The following is a 25,848-nucleotide window of genomic DNA, read 5'->3' on the forward strand; positions in this document are numbered from 1 at the left end:
AAGGAAATTTCGAAGGCTCTGGTATTGGTTTGGGAGCTTAGTAACCGATCATGGGGAACTGTGAAACTGGCCCTTAGTATCTTCATTGGTAATTGGAAAGTTAGTTTACATGAATGACCTGGAATTATGAACCACGGGGGAAAAATATAATCAGCTTAAATTAAATCATCCATCACACATCATTACAACATTCACATCAAATACGAGTCCGATAACGAAGCAAAACAGGGCGTGCATGAAATTTGGGGATAGAAAAGCAAAACAAAAAAAAAAGGGGGTGGGGGGGTGGGGGAGGGAGGGGAGCAAGAAAAGAAAATAAGGAAAAAAATCATTATCATACTTTTATCAGACTAAACATTTTCCTAAACAACAATAACAATAGCAACAATAGGGATATTAAGTGATTATGCCAATGACTTTTTTTTTAAGGTAAACTATTCTAGATAAAATAAAACAACGTGGAAATCAACACTGAATTAAGAAAAAAGTACATACACATACATATTCGTGGATTCGTTCCATGCGCGCGCACACACACACACACACACACACACACACACACACGCACATGAACGTACCTCGTGCTTGGCGTACATGAGCGTCACCTCGTCTCCATCGTCTGCAAAGAGAAAAAAAAACATTAATTAGTTGATGATACACACACACACACACACACACACACACACACACACAGAAAACAGAGAGAGAGAGAGAGAGAGAGAGAGAGAGAGAGAGAGAGAGAGAGAGAGAGAGAGAGAGAGAGCACCCCCACGTCAGTTCGATAAAAGAAACAAATTTAGCGTCTGACGTTTCACCTTGACCTAAAAAAAAAATAAAAAAAAAAAAAAGAAAACACCATCCTCAAAAAACTCAAGGATTCTCTCTCTCTCTCTCTCTCTCTCTCTCTCTCTCTCTCTCAACTGGTTTATACGGTGCCCTAATTTTATCCTTCCCTTCTTCCCCCATCCTTCCCTCTCCTTCCTTCCCTCCTTCGATCCTTAAATTCAATCATTCCTTCACTCCCGTTGACAAGCTTAACTAACCAGGTGAGGAGGATCTACCTGGTGACTTTTAGGGTATTTGATTCTCCTCCTCACCTGCCCGAGAGAGAGAAAGAGAGGAGGAGAGAGAGAGAGAGAGAGAGAGAGAGAGAGAGAGAGAGACAACGCCATGCAAAAATAATTCTCATGGCCTTTATAAAACTTTGATTGATCTTCCTTTGTCTCTGAAGATTTTCTCTCTCTCTCTCTCAATAATCTTCAATCAATCCAAAAAAAAAAAAAAATAACATTCCCGTTGTTTATTCTTCCTTCCTTCCTTTCTTCCTTCTTTCCTCCTTCCTTCTCGTTTGTTATTTCATTTATCTCCTTTTTCTTCCCTTTCTTCCTTTCCATCTTCTATTTTCTTTTTTTCTCTATGTTCGATCCTTCCTTTTTCTTCTCCTCCCCTTCCTTTCTTCCCATCTTCGTCCCTTTCTTCTTCTTTCTTCTTCCTTGCTTCGTTTCTCCATTCCTTCTTTTATTACTCCTCTCCTCTTCTCACTCTTCCCTTCCTACATTTCGTCCCTTACTTTTTCTCTCCTCCCTTCGCCTCCTCCTTCTATCCTTTTTTTCTCTCTTTTTTTACCCAACTTTCCTTCCTACCTTCGCTCGCTCCCTCCCTCCCTTCCTTCCTACTCTCCCTCCCTTCCTCCCTCCCTTCCCTTCCCACCTCAGCCAATTTCCCTTGAGCAATAAACACAATTTTGCTTCATGTAAAGTTCCCATCAGAGATATTTGCCACATGATAGTGATAGTGGCAGCAGAAGTGGCAGTAGTAGTAGTAGTAGTAGTAGTAGTAGTAGTAGTAGCAGCAGTAGCGGTAGTGGTAGTAGTGGGGGTGGTAGGGGTGCTTATAGTAGTGGAAACAGAAAATAGGAACACGAATAGGAATAGTTAGAAGCAGGAATAGAAGTAATTATCGTTCCCATTCCCAAGATTTGTTGCATAATTTTAATAATCGATGAGAAACTAAAATATTCCCTAATTATTCTTTCCTCCCCTTCTTTCCCTCCCTCCCTCCTTCCTTCCTCCTCCTTCTCACCCCCTCAGCCTCAACCCCCTCCTTCCCCCCTCTCTCTCTCCCTCTAAATATAACACAAGTATAGATTTTCTTTACGTCTGTTCCTGAAAGCCTCATTTTGAGATTATAGAAAGCAAATAACACGGCTTAAAAACATACATACGTTATTTTAGTTTTTAGAAGCGAGTGTGTGTGTATGGGAGTGTGTATTTTTAAGGTGTGCGTGTGCGTTGTAACTCATGTGTGTATTTTATGTAGTGTGTATGTTAGATATTAAGTGTTTTGTGTCTTTTTTGGGGGAGGGATGCTCGTTGTAGTAGTAGTAGTAGTAGTAGTAGTAGTAGTAGTAGTAGTAGTAATAGCATAAAGTGGCTCTAGAATCTATGTGCTACAGATTTGATGCTAAGTGTGGTGGTGTGGAAGATGTGTGGCAGATAGTGTGGAGGTGACATTTAATAGCCTGCAACCGTGGCATTTGTAGAAGTGGTGGTGGTGGTGGGTGAGTGGGTAGAACTGTGAAGGGGATGGCATTTAACGTAGGTGGAGGTGATGTAACAGAAGTGTGAAGCAAAAATGATGTGGTTGTTATTGTGGAAGGGAATGTGGAAGAGGTGTGGTGTTGGTGGAAGAGAGGAATGTGGAGGAGGTAGTGACTCTGGTAATAATTTTGTAGTAGTGGAAGAATAAAGTGGAACAGCTGTGGGAGAGAGGAAGGTGGAGGTGGTTTTGTGTTGGTAATAATTCAGTAATGGTGGTGGTGGAGTGGATTGAGATGGTGGAAGGTGGAGCGTTGGTAATAATTTAGTGGTTGTGATGCAGAATGGAGTGGTGGAAGACGGACGTGGAAGATGAGTGGTGTGGAAGAATTATACGGAGGTTGTGTGGTGGAATAAGGTGGTGGAAAAGGTATGTGGAAGAGGCGTGTTGGTAAACTTTTAGGTGGAGTGGATAGTTGTGGTGAAAAAGAGATATATAGAAGAGGTGTGACTTAGGTAATAATTTAGTGGTGGTAGAATGGGGAGTGGAGGTGGAAGAATAATGTGGAAGAGATGAAATGGTGTTGGTAATAATTTAGTGGGGGGGGTGGAGTGGAATGTGGAGGTGGCTTAGTGCTAAAAATTCAAGTGGTGGAAGAGATAGATGTGGAAGATATGTGTTGGTAATAATTTAGTGGTGGTGGTGGAGTGGAATGTGGAGGTGGAAGAGTGGAATGAAGTAGTGTAAAAAAAACATGTGGAAGAGATGTGGAGTTGGTTATACTTTAATGATGGTGGAAAAGGGAGGTGGAAGATATGTAGTAGCGTTGGTAATAATTTAGTGGTGGTGTGGTGGTGTGGAATGTGGAGGAGGTGGAATAAAAAGTGGTAGAAACGCAAAATGCCAGTTAGAACCTCCTCTCTCAACACGTTCTAAAACTTAAAGGTGAGTCTAAACTTAGCTCCTCCTCCTCCTCCTCCTCTTCTTCTTCCTCCTCCTCGGTATCCTTTACATCTACTCCTCCTCCTCGTCATCTTCATCTCCACTTCCTTTTCCTTCACTCTATCCCTCCTCCTCTTCCTCTTCCTCTTCCTCCTCCTCCTCCTCCTCCTCCTCCTCCCCCTCCCTACTACGAAGTTTGCTTTTTCTTCGTTTACTTATTTTCTCTTCGTACTCTGGTTATTTACTCTCTCTCTCTCTCTCACACACACACACACACACACCGAAGAAAATAAACCGGCAAAAAGAGAGAAGTCAATGAAAGAGAGAGAGAGAGAGAGAGAGAGAGAGAGAGAGAGAAAACAACAGACACAGGAGCCAGACGAAATAACAAGAACCGCCGAGAGAAGACAAAGAAAACGCAAAAGAAAAAAAGAAAAGAAAAAAAAACGACAAAAAATTATACAACCCCAAAAATAACGAGGAAAAAAAGGGACAGAAAAAAAACTTGAGGAAAGAAAGAAAACGAGGCAGACAAAAAGACGGAAAGAACAACATAATGGAAAAAAAAGAAAGGAGGAAAGAGAGAAAGAAAAGAAACAAGAATGAATGAATGAACGAGAAAAAAAAGTAGGAAAGAAAGAAAATATAAAGGAAGAAAAACGAAGATAGAAAAAAAGAGAAATAATGGCGGAGAACGAAGGAAAAGTAAAAAGAAAAAAAGAATGAAAATAATGAATGAAGGAAAAGATGAATGAATGAATGAATGAACGAGCGAGAGAACGAACAAACGGAAGACAAAAATAAAATAAAAAGAAAAGCAAAAAAGAAAACCAAAGAAAACGAAAGATAACACAAAGCCAACCCAGACAAGAAAACAAAAAAGAAAAAAAAGAAAAAGAAACACGTCGAGGTCAAAAATAAATCGTGAGGTATATTTGAGTGGTTAAGAGATGTCTAGTGTGGCATGACATCGAGGAGGAGGAGGAGGAGGAGGGGGAGGAGGAGGAGGGAGGGGAGGAAGAAAGGTTGAAGAAGGAGAAGAGGTGGTGGAAGAAGTGGTGGTATGGAGTGAAAATTGAGGAGGAGGAGGAGGAGGAGGAGGAAGTAGTGGTAGGAGAGACAGAGAGAGAGAGAGGAGACCATAAGTGGAGAAGGAGGAAGAGGAAGAAGGAGCAGGAAGAGGAATGAACGAGGCAGGAAGCAGAGAAGGAAGAGGAGCAGGAGGAGAGGAGGAAGGGGAAGAGGAGGAAGAAAAGTCAGCATGCAGAAGAGGAAGAAGTAAAAAATTAGCAGAACAGAAAGAAGACGAAGAAGAAAAGAAGTGGAGAAAGAGGAAAGGACACACCAAAATGAGAAGGAAGAGGAGGAAGAGGAACAGGAGGAGGAATAAGCAAGAACCAGAAGGACGAAAACCAGAAGCAGGAATCGGAAGAGGAGGAGGAAGAGGCGAATGAAGAACAAGAAGAGGAAGAGGAGGAAGAAGAGGAGGAGGAGGAGGAGGAGGAGGAGGAGGAGGAGGCGTCTCATGCTATATTAATCACCGGCACACAGGTAAGCGGCATTCATCCTCTCACCTGGCGGCTCTCAGGTGTGGCTTACGACTCTCTTACACCTTTGGGAACTAGGGGGGAGAGAGAGAGAGAGAGAGAGAGAGAGAGAGAGAGAGAGAGAGAGAGAGAGAGTAAAAAAAAAAGTAATATTTGATGTGTGTATTTGGAGCGACTGGATGTTTGGTGATGATGATGATGATGGTGATGGTGGTGGTGGAGAGGAGATGGTGGTGAAATGGTGATGACTGGTAGTAGGTAGTAGTTGTGGTAGTAGTGGCAGGGATGTGGTAGCAGTGTGGTAGCGGTGTGGTCGTTCCATGAATCAGCTTTAAGTCACAGCCGCCCTTGCCACCACCCTCACCCGCCCACTCACTCCACCCACACCCAACCCCGCTCCACCCATCTCCACCCTCACATCATCCACATAAAACCCTCCACAAGTTAACAAAATCATCTCACACACACATCATCATTTTCATTCACGTTCTACACACACAAACACAAAAAAAACAAAAAACAAAAAAAACAGTATCCAGCTTGCAATCAATCAACCTCACACACCTGGCGGGCAGATCGAACAGGTGTACACATCTACCCACCCACCTGTCAGTCTATTAGTGTGGCGGGGTCGTTAATAATGAGGATGAGGATAATAACAGTAACGTGGTAATTGGTGGGCGGGCCGGAGAAGCTACTAATGGGCGCTGTGTAATGGTAATGAGCCCAGATTGGCGGATAATGGTTGGTCTGAGTATGACAATTCAATCTCACTTGCCTTCCATGATTCCTCGGATTACCTACAGCCGCCTCGACCCCTCCTTTCCCTGGTTGCTTCCTCTTCCTTAACGCCTCCTTTCCTTGGTTGCTTCCTCTTCCTTAACGCCTCCTTTCTCTGGTTGCTTCCTCTTCCTTAACGCCCCCTTTCTCTGGTTGCTTCCTCTTCCTTAACGCCTCCTTTCTCTGGTTGCTTCCTCTTCCTTAACGCCCCCTTTCTCTGGTTGCTTCCTCTTCCTTAACGCCTCCTTTCTCTGGTTGCTTCCTCTTCCTTAACGCCTCCTTTCTCTGGTTGCTTCCTCTTCCTTAACGCCTCCTTTCTCTGGTTGCTTCCTCTTCCTTAACGCCCCCTTTCCCTGGTTGCTTCTTCCTCTTCCTTAACGCCTCCTTTCTCTGGTTGCTTCCTCTTCCTTAACGCCCCCTTTCTCTGGTTGCTTCCTCTTCCTTAACGCCTCCTTTCTCTGGTTGCTTCCTCTTCCTTAACGCCCCCTTTCTCTGGTTGCTTCCTCTTCCTTAACGCCTCCTTTCTCTGGTTGCTTCCTCTTCCTTAACGCCTCCTTTCTCTGGTTGCTTCCTCTTCCTTAACGCCTCCTTTCTCTGGTTGCTTCCTCTTCCTTAACGCCTCCTTTCTCTGGTTGCTTCCTCTTCCCTAACGCCCCCTTTCTCTGGTTGCTTCTTCTTCCTTAACGCCTCCTTTCTCTGGTTGCTTCCTCTTCCTTAACGCCTCCTTTCTCTGGTTGCTTCCTCTTCCTTGTTCCCCTTATTCGTCTTTCTTTCATTCCTTCGTTCCTGTTTTCCTTCCTTTCTCTCTTCTTTCTTTTGTTTGTTCGTTCCTTCTTTACTTCGACCCTTCCTTCCTTCCTTCCTTCCCACTTCTACTGTTTCGTTTTCTTTTTCTTTCCGTCTTACGCGTTCCCGTTCTCCTTCTCCGTGTCCGATTTCTCCCGTTTTCGTTGACTGGTTTCCCGTTTTCCTCGTTTAAAATAGTTTCATTTCGCTATTTCAAGTTTTTTTTTCTTGTGTCTCCTTCCACATTTTTTCATTATTTCTTCCTTCCTTTCTTTCCTTCCTTCGTATTTTTTTTATTTCTCCTTTTCTCGTTTTCTTTGACCTTTTCATTTCTATTTTTCTTGTTTTTATTGTTTATCCTTCCATATTTTATTTTTCTTCCTTTCTTACTTAAAATTTTCCTTCCCTCTTTCTTTCCTTCCTTCATTTATTTGTTATTTCCTTCCCCCTTTTCTACATTCCTTCCTCCCTTCTTTTCTTTTTTTCTTCCTTCCTTCCTCCTTTTCTACATTCCCTCCTTCTTTCCTTCCTTCCTCTCTTTCTTCCTTACTTTTTCCTTCCCCTTCCTTTCTTCAACCACTTTCTCTCCACCCTCACTTTACTTAACCTTTTCTTTGATGTTTTCCTTCACTCAGCTCTTCCTCCTTCCCTTCCCCCTCCTCCCTTGTTTTCACCATTTCTCTCCATCCTTCACTTTCCTTAACCCTTCCCTCCCATAATCCCCCTTGATGTTTTCCTTCCCTCAGCTCTTCTCTCCCTTCCCCATACCCCCCCTCCTCTTCCTGACCCTTCCTCATCCCTCCTCTTTCTCTGACCCTTTCCCCTTCTCCATCTCCCTTACCTTCCTCTCCCTCCCTCCCTTCTTTTTCGTTATCCTCCCTTATCCGCTTAGCCAGAACCTGATAGCTTTCGCACCCACAATAACTAGAAACAAGGGAGGATATATTTTTTCTCCCTGGGGTGCCATCACGGCAAAACAGGGAGCCAAGGATATCGAAGGGAGAGCATGGAGGTTGAGGATGCGAAGGATAGGATGAGGTTTGGATAAGATGGCGTTGTTTGGTGGATGATTTGTTGATGGGAGGTTGTGTTAGGTTGTGTTAGGTTGGGAATGCGAAGGAGAGAATGAGGTTTGGATAAGACGAGGTTGTTTGGTGGATGATTTGTTGATGGGAGGTTGTGTTAGGTTGTGTTAGGTTGGGAATGCGAAGGAGAGAATGAGGTTTGGATAAGATGGCGTTGTTTGGTGGATGATTTGTTGATGGGAGGTTGTGTTAGGTTGGTTTGGGTTGACATGCGCGTGATCACTTATATACAGACAGACAGACAGGCAGATAGACAGACACGTGCCTCGGTCATGCCTGCAATGTTGGAGTTTGTTGACTGGTGTGTATTGATCTATTGGTGTATTCCTTTCTTCCTTCCTTCCTTTCTTTCTTTTTTTTCGTTCGTCTGTTCCTTTCGTTATTTTGTTCCTTTTTATCATTCGTTTTTTTTTTTCTTTTCTTCCGTTTCCGTTCCTTCCATCTTTCTTTCCTTCGTTCGTTCCTGTCTTCCTCCCTTCTTTCTTTTCTTCGTTCGTTCCTTCTTTACTTCGACTCTTCCTTCCTTCCTTCCCACTTCTCTTCTTTTAGTTGCTTTCTTTTTCGTTTTACCCTTCCTTTCTCTTTCCTTCCTTCCTTCATTCATTAATTTCTTCCACCCTTCATCCCTCCCTCCCTCCACTTCCTCATATAATCCATCACTTTCTCCTTTCTTTCATCAATTGTGAGTATATGAGAGTATATGAGTGAATGAGTGAGAAGTGAAAAGTTAGTGAGTGAATGCGAGTGAGTGAGTAAATTAGTGAGTGAATGAGTGAGTGTGTGTGTGAGGCAAACAAGAGTTCCTAATTTATTCACACATTCACGGACAAGCGCAAACAGGGCACGAAGTCAAACCAAACGCTAGATATGCATAACAACAATAACAATAATAACAATAATAATAAAAATAATAAATGATAATGAGAAAGTTTAAAGTTCGACACGTTACCGCCCCCCCCCCCCCCCTCCACACATAATCATTCAGCCAGGAAGGACGCCCACGAGCACTCACGCCACAAATACCATCTTTACACGCATTAAATATTTCATAATGGCTGCGACGTGGACACGGGCTGATGCTGCCTCTAAATTAAGAACTCTCTCTCTCTCTCTCTCTCTCTCTCTCTCTCTCTCTCTCTCTCTCTCTCTCTCTCTCTCTCTCTCTCTCTCTCTCTCTCTCTCTCTCTCTCTCTCTCTCTCTCATCTAACTAAGGAGAGATTAAACCTTTTGATGATGAGAGAGAGAGAGAGAGAGAAAGGGGGGTAGGGGGAGTAGAGATGAGGGCTCTTTCCGTGGTCTCTTTCTTACCCCCTCTGGCTTTTCTCTCTCTCTCTCTCTCACTTTCACTCTCTTCTCTCCACCTCTCACGAACCTCTCATCATTAAACTCTCTCTTTTCACAGGTAAGAACGAACAACCTGTACTCATTAACCCTCATTATCATCATCTTTATCATCATTACTTTATATATCATCCTTTTACTTAATACAGACGCATCCTCCTTCCTCTCTCTCCTTCCTAACCTCTTACTCTCCCTCTCTCTCTTCCTCCCTCCCTCTCTCTCTCTCACCTGAGCAGCAAATTGTTGACATTGTCCTGTTTGTCTCACCTGGAGGAAGACAAAGAGGTGGAGGGAAAACAGGCCGGGAGGGAGGGAGAGAAAACAGACACAACAGACAGCTCGCGGAGGAAAAAGTCCAGAATCTGAGTAAGTGGAAGTGAGAGAGAGCGAGAGCGAGAGCGAGAAAGAGAGAGAGGGGGGGGGGGTTGAGTGAGAATAATGACTTTTAAAGAAACGCTAAAATGAAAAATGAAATTGGAAAAGGGAGAAAAAATGGTCTGAAATACGACACAAATTAGAGAGAGTGAAGAAAAAGTGGGTTAGGAGAGAGAGAGAGAGAGAGAGAGAGAGAGAGAGATTAGGGAAAACAGACTCACAATTTGAAGGGCGCACTTGAGAGATGAAAAAGGGACGACGAAGAGGAGGAGGAGGAGGAGGAGAAGGAATAACAGAAGAAGAACCAGAAACAGAAGGAGGAGGAGGGGGAGGAGGAGGAGGAATAACAGAAGAAGCAGAACCAGAAACAGAAGGAGGAGGAGGGGGAGGAGGAGAAGGACGCAGGGAAGGAGAGAAAGGAGTAGGAGGAAGGGAGAGGAAGGGGTGAGATCCTACCGAAGGAGGGAGAACTCTAAGAAGGGGGCGCGGAGGACCCCCACCCGTGCCCCCGAACACTTAAAGATGTCCTGTCGGAAGCCACTCCTCTCTCCTCTCTCCTACACGCACGCTGGTATCCTACGCTGGGATCCTACGGGGGGGAGAAACTCGCGCGCAGGATCCCTAGTTCGACTCCCTAGTATGTCACAGGACTCCCCTCTACTCGTTTAGGATATGTAGGGTTGGTGTCCTGCAGAATCGAGGGTTTGGTGTCCTGAGGGAGGCAGCGGCGGCGTCCCACGGGCCAAAGCGATGTCCTGCAGCAGAAATCAATATCGGAGCCGCGGCAGAGACAGCCCGAAAAGTATCCTGCACTCCACACCATGGCTGCTGCTCCCCTCCTACACCCGTCTCCTGCTGCCTCCTCCTGTATCCTGTATCCTACTTTCTGTCTACTGTTCACGGGTTCCTGTCTTCTGTTCCAATGCCCCGCCCTTCTGTCTCCTGTTTCAACGGCTCCCCTTTCTGTTTCCTCCTGTTATTTGCCGTCTCCTGTTGATTCCTGCCTCCTGTTTCCTGTTTCAACGCCCCTCCCTTCTGTTTTTTTTTTCCTGTTTCCTGCTCCCTCCTGCTCTCGTCTGCCTCCTGTTGATTTCTCCCTTCTGTTTTCCGTCTCCTGTCGCTTACCAACTGTCTATTGCCTATTCCTGTTTGCTGTCTTCTGCCTCCTGTCTCAACTAATGTACTTCTTTCTTCTACATCCTATATCCTACTGTTATTTGCTGTCTTTTGCCTCCTGTCTACTCTCTCCTACCTCCTGTTTTCTGCTGTATTCTCTTTTCCTGCCCATATTAACTGTTATTGCTCTCTTTTGCCTCCTCTCTACTCTCTCCTACCTCCTGTTTTCTGCTGTATTCTCTTTTCCTGCCCATATTAACTGTTATTGCTCTCTTTTGCCTCCTCTCTACTCTCTCCTACCTCCTGTTTTCTGCTGTATTCTGCTCTCTGCCTTCTCCTACCTCCTGCATCCTGCCTCCACGCCCTGCCGCCCTAACGTCCTACAGTCACCTCGCTCCCTCCTACGCCCTTAAAAAGTACTCAGCCTCGCCCCACTTTCTCCACCCAGCGTAGGACCCTCAACACCCACCACCCCTTCCTATCTCCCCCTCTTGCAGGAACCCTAAACCCCGAACCCCATCCTTCCAACCCCCTACAGGAACCTTACCCACAATTTACAAAGGATTCCAGCTTCCCCACAGGAGTCTATATCTGGCCTCCTCTGGCACCCAAGGGAATCCAGTCACACACATATGGATTTTAAACCCTTTTCTCTTTCAGTGTCTGGGGGGCCATCAAGCCTCCCCAAGGAATCCAGTCCCCTTTAATAGGAGTTCTAATCGTTTTCTGTTCCCCGCAAGACCCAACTCGCTGTATGTTCTGATCCCCTTGGAAGCGAATCTAATGTCTTTCTCTTTTTACTGACTCACCCTAATGTATGTTCTGATTCGCCTCAAGGGAGTTTAAATACGTCATTGCTAGTGTTCCTTTCTCCTACAGTAGACCCACACTTTTTTTCCCCTTTCCCGTTACTTATGAGACGGAACCTAATGTATGTTCTGATTCCATTCTTTTCCCCTTTCCCGTTACTTATGAGACGGAACCTAATGTATGTTCTGATTCGCCTCAAGGGAGTTTAAATACGTCATTACTGCTGTTCCTTTCTCCTATACCCCGTTCGTTCGTGCTTACAGTAAACCCACATTCTTTCTTCCCCTTTCCCGTTACTTATGAGACGGAACCTAATGTCTGTTCTGATTCGCCTCAAGGGAGTTTAAATACGTCATTGCTAGTGTTCCTTTCTCTTACAGTAGACCCACATTCTTTTTTTCCCCTTTCCCGTTACTTAAGAGACGGAACCTAATGTCAGTTCTGATTCGTCTTAGGGTAGTTTAAAACGTCATTACTGCTGTTCCTTTCTCTTATACCCCTTTCTTTCGTACTTACAGTAATCCCATATTCTTTCTTTCCCGAAGCTAATGTCTATTCTGATCCTCATTACAGGGCGTTTACATACGTCAATTCTGTTCCTTTCTCCCTTTCTCTCCCTGCCCCCTTCCTCACAGTACTCCTATTCTTCCATTTCCATTTTTCTATCACGAGACTCAACCTAGTGTCAGTTCTAATCCGTTTTAAGGGAATTTACACCAGTCAAGGCTACAGGTCCTTTCTCCTTCCCTCTGCTTTCCCGCCCTCACAGTGACTGCTTTTTCTTTCTTCTTTTTTTCTGTTCCCTGCTAGACTCGAGTGTACATTGGTCATTCTCACTGTTCCCTTCCTCCTTCTACCTCGGCCCCATATTAACTCATTCTTCTTTTCCCTTTTCTGATCCCTGCTAGACTGGAGTGCACGTATGTCATTCCAATTGTTCCCTTCCTCCTCATACTTCTCCTTCTCCTCATACTCCTCATTCTCCTTTTCCTTTTCCCGTTTCCTACATACGTCATTCCCACTGTTTCCTTCCTCCTCATACTTCTGCCCCATATATACTCTTTCTTCTTTTCCTTCTGCTCCGTGCTAGATTCGAGTGTACGTACGACATTCCCACTGTTCCCTTCCTTCTGCTACTTCTGCCCAGGGATGCCACGGTATCGTACTCGTCAAACTAGATTTTCCCATTTCTAACGCATAACGACTGCACAAAGCCATGTATAATTAACACCTCTAGCAATAAATATAAATAGGTGTCATTAGCTTTGTGGGTGAGACGGTTTATAGCCTGAAATCGGGAAAAATGAGAAGCTGAGAATGATAGTCTGGCAACGTTGCTTCGGCACCATAATTATAAAGTCATTCCTCTTTTCCTTCTTCTCCCTGCTAGACCCGAGTGTACGTCATTGCTTCTGTTCCCTTCCTTCTGCTACCTCGGCCCCATATTAACTCCTTTTCCTTTTCTGCTCCCTGCTAGACCCGAGTGTACGTCATTGCTACTGTTCCCTTCCTTCTGCTACCTCGGCCTCATATTAACTCCTTTTCCTTTTCTGCTCCCTGCTAGACCCGAGTGTAAGTCCTTGCTACTGTTTCCTTCCTTCTGCTACCTCGGCCTCATATTAACTCCTTTTCCTTTTCCGCTCCCTGCTAGACCCGAGTGTACGTCATTGCTACTGTTCCCTTCCTTCTGCTACCTCGGCCTCATATTAACTCCTTTTCCTTTTCTGCTCCCTGCTAGACCCGAGTGTACGTCATTGCTACTGTTCCCTTCCTCCTGCTACCTCGGCCTCATATTAACTCATTCTTCATTTCCTTTTCCCGTTCACTGCTAGACTCAACCCAATACCTGCACTGAGTTTCCATTCGTCACTGCTCCGGTTCCTTCCCTTTCCTTCTCCTTACACCCCGTCCTTCGTTTCCACAGCAATCCCTATCTTTTTTCCCCGTTTTTTGTTCCTTACGAGACACAATCATACACCAATTTTTAGTTTACAGACGACACTTCTACTGTTCCTTTCTCCCCTCTCCTTTTCTCATACCTTAATTAACACACATTCAACCTATTACCTCTTTTGCTCCCTAACAGAGAACCTAATACCTATTCTAAGTTTAAATACGTCGATACTACTGTTCTTCTCTCCCTTATTGATTTTGTTACGTTCGAGACAACTCAATACCCTTTCTCCCCTTTCCCTGACCCCACATCCTTCCTAACACACTACCTTAACTTACCCAATCTTCCCAGCTATCCACAGACACCTCAACTCACTAACTGACCCACTAAAGCGACACTGTTAGGCTATTCTTCCCGCCCTGCAGCATCACTTTAGAACCATCCCATTGACTTTTCACACTAATCCCCGTCTGCTTGTAAAACGCCTCCCCTCCACCTGAGTCTCCCTTCCTTCCGCTTGCCTCTTCCGGCACTTTGGAGTCATCGTTTGTCCCCTGCCCCTGTAGTTGAGGTCCATGGTCATCGTCTTAGTGCTTTGAGTCATCCCTGTCATTGGTGTATCTCGAGAAAATGAGGAGATAAAACAGAAAAACAACAGAAGCAGAGGAGCATAAACTTGGAATATGTTTTGGGTTGTGTCATAGGGAACAGAGAAAGGAAAAGGAAGGATATGATGTTTACTCTGAGAAAGGAAAAGGAAGGATATGGTGTTTACTCTGAGAAAGGAAAAGGAAGGATATGGTGTTTACTCTGAGAAAGGAAAAGGAAGGATATGGTGTTTACTCAGAGGAAGGAAAAGGAAGGATATGATGTTTACTCAGAGGAAGGAAAAGGAAGGATATGGTGTTTACTCTGAGAAAGGAAAAGGAAGGATATGATGTTTACTCTGAGAAAGGAAAAGGAAGGATATGGTGTTTACTCAGAGAAAGGAAAAGGAAGGATATGGTGTTTACTCAGAGAAAGGAAAAGGAAGGATATGATGTTTACTCAGAGAAAGGAAAAGGAAGGATATGGTGTTTACTCACAGAAAGGAAAAGGAAGGATATAGTGTTTACTCAGAGGAAGGAAAAGGAAGGATATAGTGTTTACTCTGAGAAAGGAAAAGGAAGGATATGGTGTTTACTCAGAGGAAGGAAAAGGAAGGATATGGTGTTTACTCAGAGAAAGGAAAAGGAAGGATATAGTGTTTACTCAGAGGAAGGAAAAGGAAGGATATAGTGTTTACTCTGAGGAAGGAAAAGGAAGGATATGGTGTTTACTCTGAGGAAGGAAAAGGAAGGATATGGTGTTTACTCAGAGAAAGGAAAAGGAAGGATATTGTGTTTACTCAGAGAAAGGAAAAGGAAGGATATGGTGTTTACTCTGAGAAAGGAAAAGGAAGGATATGATGTTTACTCTGAGAAAGGAAAAGGAAGGACATAGTGTTTACTCTGAGAAAGGAAAAGGAAGGATATGGTGTTTACTCATAGAAAGGAAAAGGAAGGATATGGTGTTTACTCAGAGAAAGGAAAAGGAAGGATATTGTGTTTACTCAGAGAAAGGAAAAGGAAGGATATTGTGTTTACTCACAGAAAGGAAAAGGAAGGATATGGTGTTTACTCAGAGAAAGGAAAAGGAAGGATATGGTGTTTACTCTGAGAAAGGAAAAGGAAGGATATTGTGTTTACTCACAGAAAGGAAAAGGAAGGATATGGTGTTTACTCTGAGAAAGGAAAAGGAAGGATATGGTGTTTACTCACAGAAAGGAAAAGGAAGGATATGGTGTTTACTCAGAGAAAGGAAAAGGAAGGATATGGTGTTTACTCACAGAAAGGAAAAGGAAGGATATGGTGTTTACTCTGAGAAAGGAAAAGGAAGGATATTGTGTTTACTCACAGAAAGGAAAAGGAAGGATATTGTGTTTACTCACAGAAAGGAAAAGGAAGGATATGGTGTTTACTCAGAGAAAGGAAAAGGAAGGATATTGTGTTTACTCACAGAAAGGAAAAGGAAGGATATGGTGTTTACTCAGAGAAAGGAAAAGGAAGGATATTGTGTTTACTCACAGAAAGGAAAAGGAAGGATATGGTGTTTACTCTGAGAAAGGAAAAGGAAGGATATGGTGTTTACTCAGAGAAAGGAAAAGGAAGGATATGATGTTTACTCAGAGAAAGGAAAAGGAAGGATATGGTGTTTACTCAGAGAAAGGAAAAGGAAGGATATTGTGTTTACTCACAGAAAGGAAAAGGAAGGATATGGTGTTTACTCAGAGAAAGGAAAAGGAAGGATATTGTGTTTACTCACAGAAAGGAAAAGGAAGGATATGGTGTTTACTCTGAGAAAGGAAAAGGAAGGATCTGCGTTTACTGTAGGTACAAAAGAGGTGTGAAAAGGGAGAAAGTAACAGTAGTATTGACGTATGTAAACTCCCTAAAGCCAGATCACAGTATACTTTAGTCTCAAGGTAGTGTTCGTAGATCTTAAGTACAATGATTCCCAAGTTCTCACCTCAGTCTTTTTATTCCTACACTGCTCTACCTTATTCACTTCTCTATCTCCCTCCATTAAACTCCTTCCTTTAACTACCTACTACCTCCCTTCTTCCTTCCTTACCCTCTTTCCCTTTCATTAACATACCTTTAAGCTTTCATATTGCTTTAACAGACACTCGTACTTTCGCCTTCTCGGTAGATAATGCCACCCAGTGCTTTACCTGTCATAATTACAAGTTACATAATTATCTTTTCTTTGCTCTCATGATGTTTAAAATCTGGGCTCTTACACTCCTTTTTCTTTTTTCTACACTGTTCTACCTTATTCCTTCTCAGTCTCTCTCCATTAACCTCCTTCCTTTAACTACCTACTATCTCCATTCTTTCTTCATTTACCTCTTTCCCTTTCATTAACATACCTTTAAGCTTTCATACTGTTTTGACAGACTCGTACTTTCGCCTTCTCGGTAGATAAGGCCACCCAGTGCTTTACCAGTCATAATTACAACTTATATAATTATCTTTTCTTAGCCCTCATGATACTTAAAATTACTTTGGGCTCTGAGATTGCTTTAAGATACTCCTACTGGCCCATTCACTACAATTAAGGTTAGTCAGAGTGCTTCATAAGTCTTAATTACAACCCACAAAATTATCTTTTCTTAGCTCTCATGATGCTTAAAATTACTTCTGGGCTCTGACATTGCTTTAAGACACTCCTACTGGCCCTTTCACTACAATTAAGGTTAGTCAGAGTGCTTCATAAGTCATAATTACATCTTACATAATTATCTTTTCTTAGCCCTCATGATACTTAAAATTACTTCTGGGCTCTGACATTGCTTTAAGATACTCCTACTGGCCCTTTCACTACAATTAAGTTTACTCAAAGTGCTTCATAAGTCATAATTACATCTTACGTAGGGTCTACCACTTAATACTGCTATCTCACGCCCGGCACCAATAACACAAGTCTATGGTTGGTATTATAAGACACCTTCGCTTCTCACATCATCTATTTCTAAAGGTCAAAGAGGGGGTCAGTCGGGTTCTAATGAGTGTTTCTTCAGGTTCACGGTACAGAAGAAGGGTTACACTACGAACAGGGTCATAAAACTACTCCTGGAAATGCCCACAACTCCTGCGAAAACCTTGTCAAATATGTGTTCTTGGGTTATGAAATGTCTTAAAATGCGACCCTATATTTTACGGCCTATCTTCTTTTTAGCTCACACGGTGCTTACATTCATTTCTGGGCTCACGTGCATTACTTTGAAAAACACTTCTGCATGGCCTTCCCTCTGCTTAACTTCACTGCGTATCTTCTTTAGTCATTCTGAGCGTTTAACTAAGTCCAACGTTTCTTATCTTTCTTTGTCTTTTTATGTCTCTCCTCTCTTTTACTTCTTCTGTTCATCTTTCTGTTTTTCAATCTCACTCCACGCACTCACTCCCTTCAGTGTACTCTCTTCTCTCACTCACTCCCACGGTCCCACCCACATCTTTTCTTCCCCCTCTCCCCTTCACTCCCATCCTTCTCTTTCCCTTTTCTTTCTTTTCTCACATCATACTTTTCTTTCTCAGTTGGTGCTTATGAGTCACCTGTCACTGCGGTTAATTCACTGTTCATCTTCTCTAGAGCGCTTTAACTCATCTCCAGGCCCCAAGTATCGAATTTCAATGTTTATTATCTCTCGTGTTGCTTAAAATGACTTTCCATGTTGTAACAATCGCATACTGACCTTAAATATATTCTCTTTTGGCCGCTCATTACTTTTGTCTTTGTGGGAACAGCGATTAGCGGGCTTTTTTTTACACGTTTTTTTGTTGCCCTTGAGCTGTTTCTTTAGCTGTAAAAAAAAAATACTTAGATGTCGTGTATTCTCTGATGATTTTGGTTCTCACAAAAATATTCCCAAAGGCCACTAAAGAGTCGGGTTCTCAAGAGACTTTTATGCACTCATGGTTCATTAGGCCTGCAAAAACTATCACTAAGCTCATTGAACTCGCCATGGAAATACTCACGATCTCCTGAAAGCCGTATCCAATGTGGGTGTTTAGGCTCGCGAAAACTATCACTAAGCTCATTGAACTAGCCATGGAAATACTCACGATCTCCTGAAAGCCGTATGCAATGTGGGTGTTTAGGCCTGCAAAAACTATCACTAAGCTCATTGAACTAGTCATGGAAATACTCACGATCTCCCGAAAGCCGTATGCAATGTGGGTGTTTAGGCCTGCAAAAACTATCACTAAGCTCATTGAACTAGCCATGGAAATACTCACGACCTCCCGAAAGCCGTATGCAATGTGGGTGTTTAGGCCTGCAAAAACTATCACTAAGCTCATTGAACTAGCCATGGAAATACTCACGACCTCCCGAAAGCCGTATGCAATGTGGGTGTTTAGGCCTGCAAAAACTATCACTAAGCTCATTGAACTAGCCATGGAAATACTCACGATCTCCTGAAAGCCGTATGCAATGTAAACTATCAGTAAGCTCATTGAACTAGCCATGGAAATACTCACAACCTCCCGAAAGCCGTATGCAATGTGGGTGTTTAGGCCTGCAAAAACTATCACTAAGCTCATTGAACTAGCCATGGAAGTACTCACAACCTCCCGAAAGCCGTATCAAATGTGGGTGTTTAGGCTCGCGAAAACTATCACTAAGCTCATTGAACTAGCCATGGAAATACTCACGACCTCCCGAAAGCCGTATCCAATGTGGGTGTGAGAGCCTCGAAATGTGGGAGCGTATGGCCCGTAGTCTGGTCTTTACGCATGCCATTCCGCCGCACTTTTCCCCAATTACGTCGCCTCTCACTCCCATTCACTCCAAGATCCTGTCCCTCCTCCTCCTCTTCCTCCTCCTCCTATCCAGTCCTTGCATCTGCCGCTCATCTCTTATTTCCCTTTTAACGTTCTATATCTCGCGGTTAATCCATTTCTACTGTCAATGTCCTGTCTCTTTTTTCACCCACAGAGACATTAAACATTTGTCTCATAACTCATCCAATTTTGTAACGTCCTGTCTCTCGCCGTTACTTCATATCTCCTGTCAATGAAGTGTCTATTTTTCCCTTTTTTTCCCAGCTAACATGTGTCTCCCTTCACCCGCCAAGCCCTATAAACATATTTCTTTCATTTGGTATATATTTATTTAACGTCCCGCTAATATCTGCTCCTCCATCTCTCCTGTCAATTAACTGTCACTTCTTCCTATTGGCCTGTCTTTCACCAACGCAGTCCTAGTGTTTGTTTCTCTCCCTCTCACCTAACTTTAACGGCCTGGCTCGCTGTTAGTCAATTTTTATCTTTTTATTAACTTACTTTATCTTTTTACCATCAGCTCTACTAATACTGTCCCTCTCTCCTCTCAAACACTCCAACTATATCTCTCCTCCTTACTCATTCTCCTTATCGTTGTGTCCTTCAATCTTACTCAATGCACTCACTCCCTTCAATGTATACTCTTTCTCCTCTCCCTTCCTCCCTTAACTCTCTCCTTCTCTCCAATCCTATGACATTCTTTCCTTCTCTGACTCCTAACTCTCTCTCCAATCCTGTCATTCTCTCCCTCTTTTACTTCTAACTCTCTCTCCAATCCTGTCATTCTCTCCCTCTCTTACTCCTAACTCTCTCTTCAATCCTGTCATTCTCTCCCTCTCTTACGCCTAACTCTCTCTCCAATCCCATGTCCTGTCCTTCACTCACATCTTCCAATCTCCCTTTAGTAATTTCTTTCTCACGTCAAACCTTTCTTTCCGTTTTTCCTTTCTCCTACTTCAATCCTTCACTGTTTTCCCTGTTCCCATCCACTCCATCAGCACCATGTCCCTCCTTTCTATCTTCCATCTCCCTCTCCTCCTCCTTCCTCTCACTCCTTTCTTCCCCTCTCCCTCCCAGCCCCGTCAAGTCGAGTCCTTTATTCACACTCCCAGTCGCTCTGTCAACGCTCTCTCCTTCCCCCTTTAAACAATCTCTCACTGTCCTGTTTTTCTCTGCCTTACGCTCGCATTTGTTTCCCTTCGATGCTCAGCTCCTCCTCCTCCTCCTCCCTCATATCGTAAAACAAGACACATGCAACACAACACTGGTGGGTCGTATTATTAGACATTTCGCTGCCCAAGAACACCTATTTGACAAGGCTTTCGTAGGAGTTGTGGGCATTTCCAGGAGTAGTTTTATGACCCTGGTGGTAATTTGACCCTTCTTCTGTACCATGAACCTGAAGAAACACTCATTAGAACCCGACTGACCCCCTCTTTGACCTTTAGAAATAGCTGATATGAGAACCGAAAGTGTCTTGCAATACCAACCTGGAACTTGCCCCGCTGAACAGTAACACACACAACACATGATGATAAACTAGTCACATATTTTTTTTACTTAATACTGCTCTTTCTTATCCATTTCTCTCCCTTTTCCTTCCTTCTTCGTTTCTCTCCCTTTTCTTTTCCTCATCTCACTTCTTTTACTCGTAACCTAACACTTATTTCCTCCTTTTTTTGAGCCTATTTCTTTTATTTTTTCATTGTTCCTCTTTTCCTTTTTTTCTCTCTTCCTTTTACTCTTTTTATTCTTCTTTTCCTTTCATCATATTTCTCTTTCCCATTTGTTTCTTTCCCTTCACCCACTCTTCTCTTCCACTCATTTCTCCTCTTCCTTTTCCACACAAAACCTTCTTCCTTCCTCTAACAGTCTCCCCTTCTAATCCTCTTTCCTCCCTCTTCTTCCCCACTTTCTTTTCTCCCTTCCTCCTTCAGTGCATTCCATTATTTATTCTCCCTTTAAATAAACACACACACACACACACACACACACACACACACACACACACACACACACACACACGCATACTACCTACCCAGCACGTCTTTCTTCCTCCTCCTCCTCTTCTTCCTCCACCGCCTCCTCCTCCCCCGTGCGCCACTTCGCCCCGTTGTCCCAGGGTGTCAGAGGGAACAAAGAGTGGCCAAGTGCCGCCCACCATGCCAAAGGGTTGAGGTTCCCCCCCCCTTCCTCCCCCCCCCTCCCCCCTCCCGCTCATCCTTGTTCGCTCCCTCCATCCTTTCCTCATTGTCTCCTTCCCTTTTGCAAGTCTTTTTCTTCTTCTTTTTCTGCTTCTTCTTCTTCTTTATCTTCTTTTTCCTCCTCCTACTTCCTGTTCTTCTTCTTCTCTTTGTCGTCTTTTTTTCTGATCTTCCTTCTTCTCTCTCCTTTTCTTCCTCTTCTTTTCCTCTTGCTATTTCCTGTTGTTCGTCTTCCTCTTCTTTCTCTCTTACTAATCTTCCTCCTTTTCGTCTCCTACTCTTTCCCCTTTTTGTTCGCTTCCTTCCTCATTGTCTTTTCCTTGCGACTTCTTTTTCTTCTTCTTCCTCTTCCTCTTTTCTCTCCCTCATTGTCGTCCTTTAGCAATTCCTCTTCCTCCTTTTGTTCGCCTTCTCCCTCATTGGAACTTCAAATTTCTTCCTTTTTTTCAATCTGCTCCTACTTCTTCCACGTCTTCAATCTCCTTTTAATCTTCCTCGTCTCTCATTGTCCTCTTTTTCCTCTTGCTCTTCTTTTTTTCACGCCACTTCCTGTTCCTCCTCTTCTTTTTTTCTTCCTGATCTTCCTCTTCCTTTTCCTCTTCCTCCTATTGTTCGCTTTCCTCTTATTGTCTTCCCCTTGCAATTCCTCTTCTTCCTCTTTTTTTTCTTCTTCTTCGTGCTTCTCCTTCCTATCTTTGCTCTTCCTCTTCCTGTTGTTGTTCTTCTTCTTCTTTAGCATCCTTCTCCTCCTTCTTCCCTCTTTGTCTTTCAGCACTTCCTCTTCCTCTTCCTCCTCCTCCTCTTCCTCCACCTCCTATTCAAGCTCTACCGCTACCACCACAAACAACTCAAGCTGCTCCTCCTCCTCCTCCTCCTCCCTACTTCCACTTCCCTCCAACTTGGCCGTTCCACACCCCCTCATCCACTCAGAATACACAAAGTTGCATCTCTCTCTCTCTCTCTCTCTCTCTCTCTCTCTCTCTCTCTCTCTCTCTTGGTCACATCTGGAACGTGTGTGTGTGTGTGTGTGTGTGTGTGTGTGTGTGTGTGTGTGTGTGTGTGTGTGTAGCGCATCAAGTTCGCTGTAACTTGAACAGACAAGACAGACACAGGGAGACCGACAGACCAGGAGGAGGAGGAGGAGGAGGAGGAGGAGGAGGAGGAGAAGGAAGAGGAGGAAGAGGAGGAGGAGAAGGAAGAGGAGGAAGAGGAGGAGGAAGAGGAGGAGGAGGAAGAGGAAAGACACGAAGTAAGAAAAAGAAATTATTTACGTTTTCATTCCTTTGTCACCTCTCTCTCTCTCTCTCTCTCTCTCTCTCTCTCTCTCTCTCTCTCTCTCTCTCTCTCTCTCTCTCTCTCTCTCTCTCTTGTTTACATAGAACAAAGGCTCTCTCTTTATCACTCCCTCCTTCATATTTACTCACTTGAGACATTTCCTATATATATTAGAGAGAGAGAGAGAGAGAGAGAGAGAGAGAGAGAGTTGCCTGAGTGGAATATTCATTTTATTAATTTTAGGCCTAATTCTCGTCTGGTACCGTCATTATGTTCTAAGTCTTCCTCTTCTTTCTTCTTCCTCTCCTTTTCCTGTTCCCTTTTCTTCTCCTCCACTTAGACTTTCTTCCATTCTAATATTTCCCTCATTTTACTTCCCGTCCTCCTCCTCCTCCTCCTCCTTCTCCTGTACCATTGTCTCCTTATAATTCTTCTATTCTTCTTTCTTCTCTTTTTACTTCTTCTCGCCTTGCACTTATCACACTCTTCTTTCTGCTCTCTTTTCCTCTTCTTTATCCCTCTCCTCCCCTGTCTCGTCCTGTTTAACCTTCGCCATTTCGTATTACCCTTCCTCCTCCTCTTCCTAATTCCTTCCTATTTTTCCTTTCCCTCTTCTTACCTCCTCCTCTCTTTCTGCTCTTTATTTTCTTTTTTATCTTTCTTCCCCCTGTCTTCTCCTGTTCAACCTTCACGAGTTCGCATTCCTCCACCTCCTCCTCCTCTTCCTCCTCCTCCTCCTCCTCCTTCTTCTCCTGTTGTTGCCTTGAGGAGGAAAACACGCCTTGTGATAATGACCGCAAAATTGAAACGGTGTGTTGTTTCTTGTGGCTAATTTGGTGAAATATTTAAATGCAAACAGCCTGCCTCTCCCTCCTCCCTCTCCCTCTCTCTCTCTCTCTCTCTCTCTCTCTCTCTCTCTCTCTCTCCCCAAGTTCATATCTCTTTCTTTGTCTTTTCCTTTTGTATTCACTCGTTTACTTCTTCTCTCACTCACTTTCACACACTCTCTCTTCCTCTTTTTGTCTCACTCTTTTTTCCCTCCCTCCCTCTCACACACACTTTCTCTCTCTCTGTCTCTCAATTTCTCTTTTTTTTTTCTCTCCCTCACTCACACACAGACACTCGTTTTTTTCTCTCCCTCTCTCACACACAGACAGTCAGACTCTCTCTCTCTCTCTCTCTCTCTCTCTCTCTCTCTCTCTCTCTCTCTCTCTCTCTCTCTCTCTCTCTCTCTCTCTCTCTCTCCATTTGGTCTCTTCGTTTTTCTTTACTCTCCCTCTCTTTTGCTATTTCCTGTTGTTCCTCTTCCTCTTCTTCTTTCTCTCTTACTAATCTTCCTCCTTTTGTTTCTACTCTTCCTCTTATTGTTCGCTTCCTTCCTCATTGTCTTTTCCTTGCAACTTACACTTTCTCTTTCTCTTTTGTCTCTCACACTTTCTCTCTTTTTTTCTCTCCCCTCTCCTGACCTCCGCACAGTGAGAGATGGCGTCTATGTATCAGCCGCAAAGTGAGACGGTCCCTTAAACTTACAGGCGCTCGGGAAGTTAGTGCATTTTGCTCATATTTTGGGTCTCAGTGCGGGGACGGTGCGACGAGTTGTTTGCGTTCTCTCGCTTTTGGTGTGGGAGTGAACGAGAGTGAGAGTGAGGGAGGGAGGGAGGGAGGGAGGAAGGGAGGGGGAGGGAGGGTGGAAGGGAGGGGGAGGGGGAGGGAGGGGGGAAGGAGTAGATGCGGAAGGGCTGAAGACAAAGAGGCTGTTTATGTCTCTTCCTTCTGGTGTGAGAGTGAAAGAGTGGGTGAGTGAGTGAGTGGGTGAGTGAGTGAGTGGGTGAGTGAGTGAGTGAGTGAGTGAGAGTGAGTGGGAGTGAGTGAGTGAGTGAGAGTGAGTGAGTGAGTGAGAGTGAGTGAGTGAGTGAGTGACTGGGAGGGAGGGAGGGAAGGAGGGAGGAAGGGAGGGAGATGTTGATGGTTTGAAGGAAAAGGAAAACAAACTTCTATTTATCATTAATGTTGTTGTTGTTGTTGTTGTTGTCGTCTTAATTACTATCATGAAAATCACTTCTTATTGTTCTTATTGTTGTTTTCTGTATTACTAGTACTATGAAAAATATTCTTCTTTTTCTTGTTGTTGTTGTTGTTGCTATTATTGCTGTTTTTAAGGTCGAGTGTATCGCAGAATCTTTCCTTATCGTGACCCTAAAAGTCTTATCTCCGTTTTCGTAGTTACAACGGAGACTTGCCAAAATAATAATAATAATAATAATAATAATAATAATAATAATAATAATAATAATAATAATAATAATAATAATAATATAATAAATAAATAAAAAATAATAATAATAGTAATAATAATAATAATAGGAAGAAGAAGAAGAAGAAGAAGAAGAAAAGAAAAATAGACGAAGACGACGAAGAAGACGAAAAAGAGGAAAAAGAAAAAAAAGCTGAAAAAAGAGAAAAATAATAAAGAAAAAAAAACATACGATTCTCCAGGCAGCACTCCTTCCCCTCCCCCTCCCCCCCCTCAAGCGTCGACCATAATATCCCCCAAACATTCTGAATAATTAAAAAAAAAAAAAAAAAAAAAAAAAGGCGACAGAAAACCCGGGAACCCTTTGGCGGAAGTGAACCATTTTCCGGACGCTTTCACTTGGCTTCTTTATGTATTTTGCCTCCCTCGCGTGGACACCAGACACTCAGGGGCGAGAGGCACCTTCTTTAGCAGTAAATTTGGGCGGCGGAAGGAGGAGGAGGAGGAGGAGGGATTCACAAACACTCACGACCCGGCTGAGATGCGACGCGGACGATAAGGTAAAGGAGACGAGAGAGAGAGAGAGAGAGAGAGAGAGAGAGAGAGAGAGAGAGAGAGAGAGAGAGAGAGAGAAGAGAGAGAGAAAGTAGCTGGAGAACACGCGACACAGAAGCAACAAAGTAAGGCAGTGTGAGAATAGAAGACGAAAGGTATGTGTAAGGATTTCGTTATCATCATTATCGTTATCATTATTACTGAGATCCATGAAAGGGCACAACGGGAAAAGAAGAAGAATTATAAAACCCCAAACATAAATATGAAAAATAAAAAAGAGGCAGAGACAGTAAAATAGAATAAACAAAAAGGGGGAAGGTGAGAAACGACAGGAGAGGAACAGAGGAAGAGATCAAGGAAAATAAATGAAGATCAGTCAACCTCACCTGTCCAATTCTACCTGGATTTACCTTAACTACAGCTCTTCATCATCCAGTCTAATCTGCCTTAAATAAATATATATGGAGCAGCTTCAAAGTGTGTGTAAGGACCAGATAGAAGGAAAAAGAAAGATCAATCAACTCCACCTATCTAACTCTACCTAATTCTACATAAACTAAAAATAAAAAATAGAAAGCGACAGTAAAGAATTTTTTTTTGGGGGGGGGGTTGGTCAAAAACATCAGAGGAAGAAGAAAGGAACAGATGAAGGAAAACAAAGGAAGATCAGTCAACCTCACCTGCCCAACTCTACCTGGATTTACCTTAACTACAGCTCTTCATCATCCAGTCTAATCTACCTTAAATAAATATATATGGATCAGCTTCAAAGAGTATGTACGGACCAGATAGAAGGGAAAAAAAAGATCAATCAACCCTACCTATCTAACTCTACCTAATTCTACCTAAACCACTACTCCCTCATCATTCAATCGAACCCCTATACCTAACCTTACCTAACCCAATGAATAACAAAGACAACCTAAGCTACAGACAGGCCACTTCAACCTCTATACCACTCAAAACTAAGCTAATAATAGAC

General features: G+C 43.4%; 1 protein-coding gene across 3 annotated transcripts in view; it reads right to left on the reverse strand.

Annotated features, from left to right (window-relative positions):
- LOC127008620 (solute carrier family 4 member 11-like) overlaps positions 1-25,848 on the reverse strand; it is a 168,990-nt gene that overhangs the window by 75,164 nt on the left and 67,978 nt on the right. For all 3 annotated transcript variants that reach the window (XM_050880860.1, XM_050880858.1, XM_050880859.1), the window contains exon 3: positions 579-619. In XM_050880860.1, coding sequence (XP_050736817.1) covers positions 579-619 — 41 coding nt within the window. The remainder of the gene's footprint in view (positions 1-578; positions 620-25,848) is intronic.

Source organism: Eriocheir sinensis, chromosome 38 (genome assembly GCF_024679095.1).
Source record: "Eriocheir sinensis breed Jianghai 21 chromosome 38, ASM2467909v1, whole genome shotgun sequence".
NCBI classification, from domain to species: domain Eukaryota; kingdom Metazoa; phylum Arthropoda; class Malacostraca; order Decapoda; family Varunidae; genus Eriocheir; species Eriocheir sinensis.